Here is a 4,285-nt window from a genome sequence, read left to right on the forward strand (position 1 = left end):
TCAAATCCAACCATAACCTATCCTTCACTTCAGTGAAGATGTTGATTGAAAAGGCTGGCAGATGTCCTTTCTCGTATTTGTAGTATTTATGCTCCCTGAGCACGTACGCATTGAGACATTCTTGAAGCCAGACCCTTCAATGACTGATGCAGGGATAAAAATCAGGCTCCAGTATTTTGCTTCAGTTTTCTATCACCATCAAGACCCCAGTTCAGCACAGCACTTTAGGACATGCTTAACCTCAAGTCTCATTGAAGTCAATGGGATTTGAGCACCTGCTAAGCCTGTGTTTAAAGAGCTTTGCTGAATCGGTGCTAGCACTCCAGAACTGAAGGCATGCTGCTGTTCTCTCAGTGAGCAGTCACATCTGCAGGGTTATGGATGGCGGCAGCCCAAACACCCAGCTAACTAAATCAGACTTCAGGTTAATGCAACATGGAAGAAAATGATTTTTGGTAGCTGGCTTTTTCTGATAGAAATTGCATCCCAGTGTGTATTTGCATTGTAAAATATACTATTCTGCAGGCAGTGCACAATTCACTAGAGAAGGTTTCTTGCAACTAGTAGAAAAGTCCAGCCTTTTTCACATACTGACTCCTTAATAGCAAGTCACTGACATCTTGCATAAAGGAAGGCTGGCTTGAATCAACCAAGTTTTATTACTGGACAAAAGAGGCTCTGCTGGAAGAATGCCCCATTGTTCGAAGACCGGCGCTCCAGCATTGCCCAGTGAGCCATGACAAAGGGAATTATTTCGAGTCCCTAAAAATCACAGCAGCGTTGTGGAGAGTTCTCACCACAGGGTCCGAGGTACATCAGGAAGCACTGAGTCACGTCAGTGATATATAGAAAGTTAAAAAAGCAACAGAGGCTTTTTCGTTATCAGAATCAAAATGAATGGACATTCTCTAGTCACTTGTGGGCTGATTTTTCAAAAGTGCTGATGAGCACCAGCAGCTCCCATTAACTTCAGTAGGATTTGTTGGTGCTCGGCATCTCTGAGAACCAGGTCACTTTTATTTAAATGCCTAAGTATGGATTTAGAAGCCTAATTTTAAGCACCCAAGACTGAAAATGTTGGTCTATGAAATTTTGGCCTTAAATATCAATGACTGCCTCCCTCCTAATTTCCCAGATTCTTGGCCAGGATTTAGGAACAAAGAAAAGATTCCCTCCTCCCAACCTTCACTGCCAGAAAATCCATATTAAACTTTATAGCAAACCCCATGCATCCTAGGATAGGGCTGTATAACTTTGGTCGATGATGTGTGGATACAGGTACTACCACGTTCAGGAAAGCTTATAGTCACATCCCTCACTACTGCATCTCAGTGTTTTGATATAAGGATCTAACACTAAGCTGGGACACAGCACCTCGTGTTGGTGTCTAGACCCGATCTGCACTAGAAAAGCAACAACATGTTAAAACTTCCATCTCACGAGGTTGTATTGCCAACATGGTTGGAGCATATAAATTTATTTAAAACAGTTTTTAAAAAATTGGTAGACTAAATGGTGCTCAAACTAGGGATTGACGTAGGATAAAATTGTTCAAAGGTTCCTAAGGGATTTAGATGTCTAAACTATATTGACTTTCAATAGGACTTAGGTGCTTAAATCACTAAGGCACTCTTGAAAATGCTGCCTCTAGACTCAAGTATTTTTAAAGTAGATTTAACAAAGTTATGTCATGTTCACACTGGCAGGGGGAGATCTGAAACTTTTGGATAACTGGCTGTTCAGATAAACAGAACTAACTAATTAACTAAAGCCTGGTCTACACTTAAAAAACTTGATCAACCTAGCTACATCGCTTAGGGCTGTGAAAAATTTTGCAGCCTGAGCTCTGTAATTAGGTCGCCTAACCCTCAGTGTAGATGCAGCAAAGTCCAGGGAAGAATTCTTCTGCCAACCTAGCTACTGCTTCTTGGAGAGGTGGATTAAAAGTACACAGATGGAATGGAAACCACCAGTACATGGATGTAGGAAGCATGGACTGTGGAATCTCCGTCTCTGGAGATATTTAAGAGTAGGTTAGATAAATGTCTATTAGGGATGGTCTAGGCAATATTTGGTCCTGCCATGCGGGCAGGGGACTGGACTCGATGACCTCTCGAGGTCCCTTCCAGTCCTATAATCTATGAATCTATGAATCTATGGACACTCAGAGGCGCGCTACAGCAGCTGAAGTGTAGCCATGGCCTAACATAGTGCTACAGGGGGGTCACTGTGGATTCAGGGAATTAGGATTTTCAGAGAAGGGGAATTGGGGGTAAACTGGAGTTATACAGCTGCACACAGCAGTTCAGCGTACATGAAAAGGAAGAGGAAGGCAGAGTGTAGCCATGTGAACTCATGCACGGCCTTGACACCCTTACTCCTCACCATCAGAGGGGTAGCCGTGTTAGTCTGGATCTGTAAAAGCAGCAAAGAGTCCTGTGGCACCTTATAGACTAACAGACGTATTGGAGCATGAGCTTTCATGGGTGAATGCCCACTTCGTCGGATGCACGTAGTGGAAAGTTCCAGAGGCAGGTATAAATATGCAGGCAAGAGTCAGGCTAGAGATAACGAGGTTAGTTCAATCAGGGAAGATGAGGCCCTCTCGAGGAAATAAGGAAACAGATCAACAGAGCCAGACGTGTACCCAGAAGCCTCCTACTGCAAGACAAGACCAAGAAAGAAACTAACAGAACTCCACTGGCCATCACATACAGTCTCCAGCTAAAACCTCTCCAATGCATCATCAGTGACCTACAACCCATCCTGGACAGTGATCCCTCGCTTTCATAGACCTTGGGTTGCAGGCCAGTCCTCGCCCACAGACAACCCGCCAACCTGAAGCATAGTCTCACTAGTAACTATACACCGCACCATAGTAACTCTAACTCAGGAACCAACCCATGCAACAAACCTCGATGCCAACTCTGCCCACATAGCTACACCAGCAACACCATCACAGGACCTAACCAGATCAGCTACACCATCACCAGTTCATTCACCTGCACATTCACTAATGTAATATATGCATCATATGCCAGCAATGCCCCTCTGCTATGTACATCGGCCAAACTGGACAGTCCCTGCGTAAAAGGATAAATGGACACAAGTCAGATATCAGGAATGGCAATATACAAAAACCTGTAGGAGAACACTTCAATCTCCCTGGACACACAATAGCAGATTTAAAGGTAGCCATCCTGCAGCAAAAAAACTTCAGGACCAGACTCCAAAGAGAAACTGCTGAGCTCCAGTTCATTTGCAAATTTGACACCATCAGATCAGGATTAAACAAAGACTGTGAATGGCTATCCAACTACAGAAACAGTTTCTCCTCCCTTGGTGTTCACACCGCAACTGCTAGCAGAGCACCTCACCCTCCCTGATTGAACTAACCTCATTATCTCTAGCCTCACTCTTGCGTGCATATTTATACCTACCTCTGGAACTTTCCACTACATGCATCTGACGAAGTGAGTATTCACCCACGAAAGCTCATGCTCCAATACGTCTGTTACAAGGTGCCACAGGACTCTTTGCTGTTTTACTTCTCACCAATGTCACAGCACCAGGGCTCCCACCCAGTGCACTGACAAGTGCCACGGACGCTGTGCCGGGCACAGGGAGGCAGGGTGCCTGGCAGCTCTTCCCATCCATCCCTGGTGCATTGCTTCAGCTACCACCGCCCCGAGGTTGACCCTGGGGGAGCTCCCCTCCCAGCCAGCCAACACAACCGCCCCACCCCAGCTTGCACTGAGCCTCTCCCCAGCCAGCCCGCTAGGGGCCCGCGAGCCGCGGCAGCCCGGGCAGGCGAGCTGCATTGTGGGAGCTGTAGTCCCCCCTGCTCCCCATCCCTTGCACCGCCCCAGCCGGCGGCACTACAACTCCCAGCTGCCCCTGGGCGGTGCACTCCCCCCTCCCCCGCGCGGCGCCTTCCCAGGCTTCCCGCGCGCGTGGGGCAGCCCGGAGCCGGGGGGTGGGGTGCGGCATGCGGCGCGGGAGGCTGCTGGCCCAGGCGCTGCTGGGTGCGCTGCCCCCAGGCGGAGCAAGGGCAGGAGGTGGGGCGAGCCGGGCCCTTCCGCACGTGCCATTGCCACAGCGCCGGCAGCTCCGCAGCCGCAGCGACATGTCCGAGGAGGCGAAGAGAGTGGCCGCCTGGGCAGCTGTAGATAACCACGTGAAGGTGAGTGGAGACCCTCGAAAGACCCCCCCCCCGCAAAGGGCGGGCCCCGAAGTTTGCAGCAGCTTCCGTTCAGCTGGGGGGCTGCACCAGATCCCCCCCCCC

At 48.8% G+C, this 4,285-nt stretch overlaps 1 protein-coding gene across 1 annotated transcript in view; it reads left to right on the top strand.

Moving 5' to 3' along the window:
- The first annotated feature begins 3,931 nt into the window (after positions 1-3,931).
- RPIA (ribose 5-phosphate isomerase A) overlaps positions 3,932-4,285 on the top strand; it is a 31,071-nt gene continuing 30,717 nt past the window's right edge. The window contains exon 1 of the mRNA XM_034772008.1: positions 3,932-4,183. Within this exon, the coding sequence (XP_034627899.1) occupies positions 3,989-4,183 (195 nt within the window). The 5' untranslated portion in view covers positions 3,932-3,988. The remainder of the gene's footprint in view (positions 4,184-4,285) is intronic.

Source organism: Trachemys scripta, chromosome 5 (genome assembly GCF_013100865.1).
Source record: "Trachemys scripta elegans isolate TJP31775 chromosome 5, CAS_Tse_1.0, whole genome shotgun sequence".
NCBI lineage: Eukaryota > Metazoa > Chordata > Testudines > Emydidae > Trachemys > Trachemys scripta.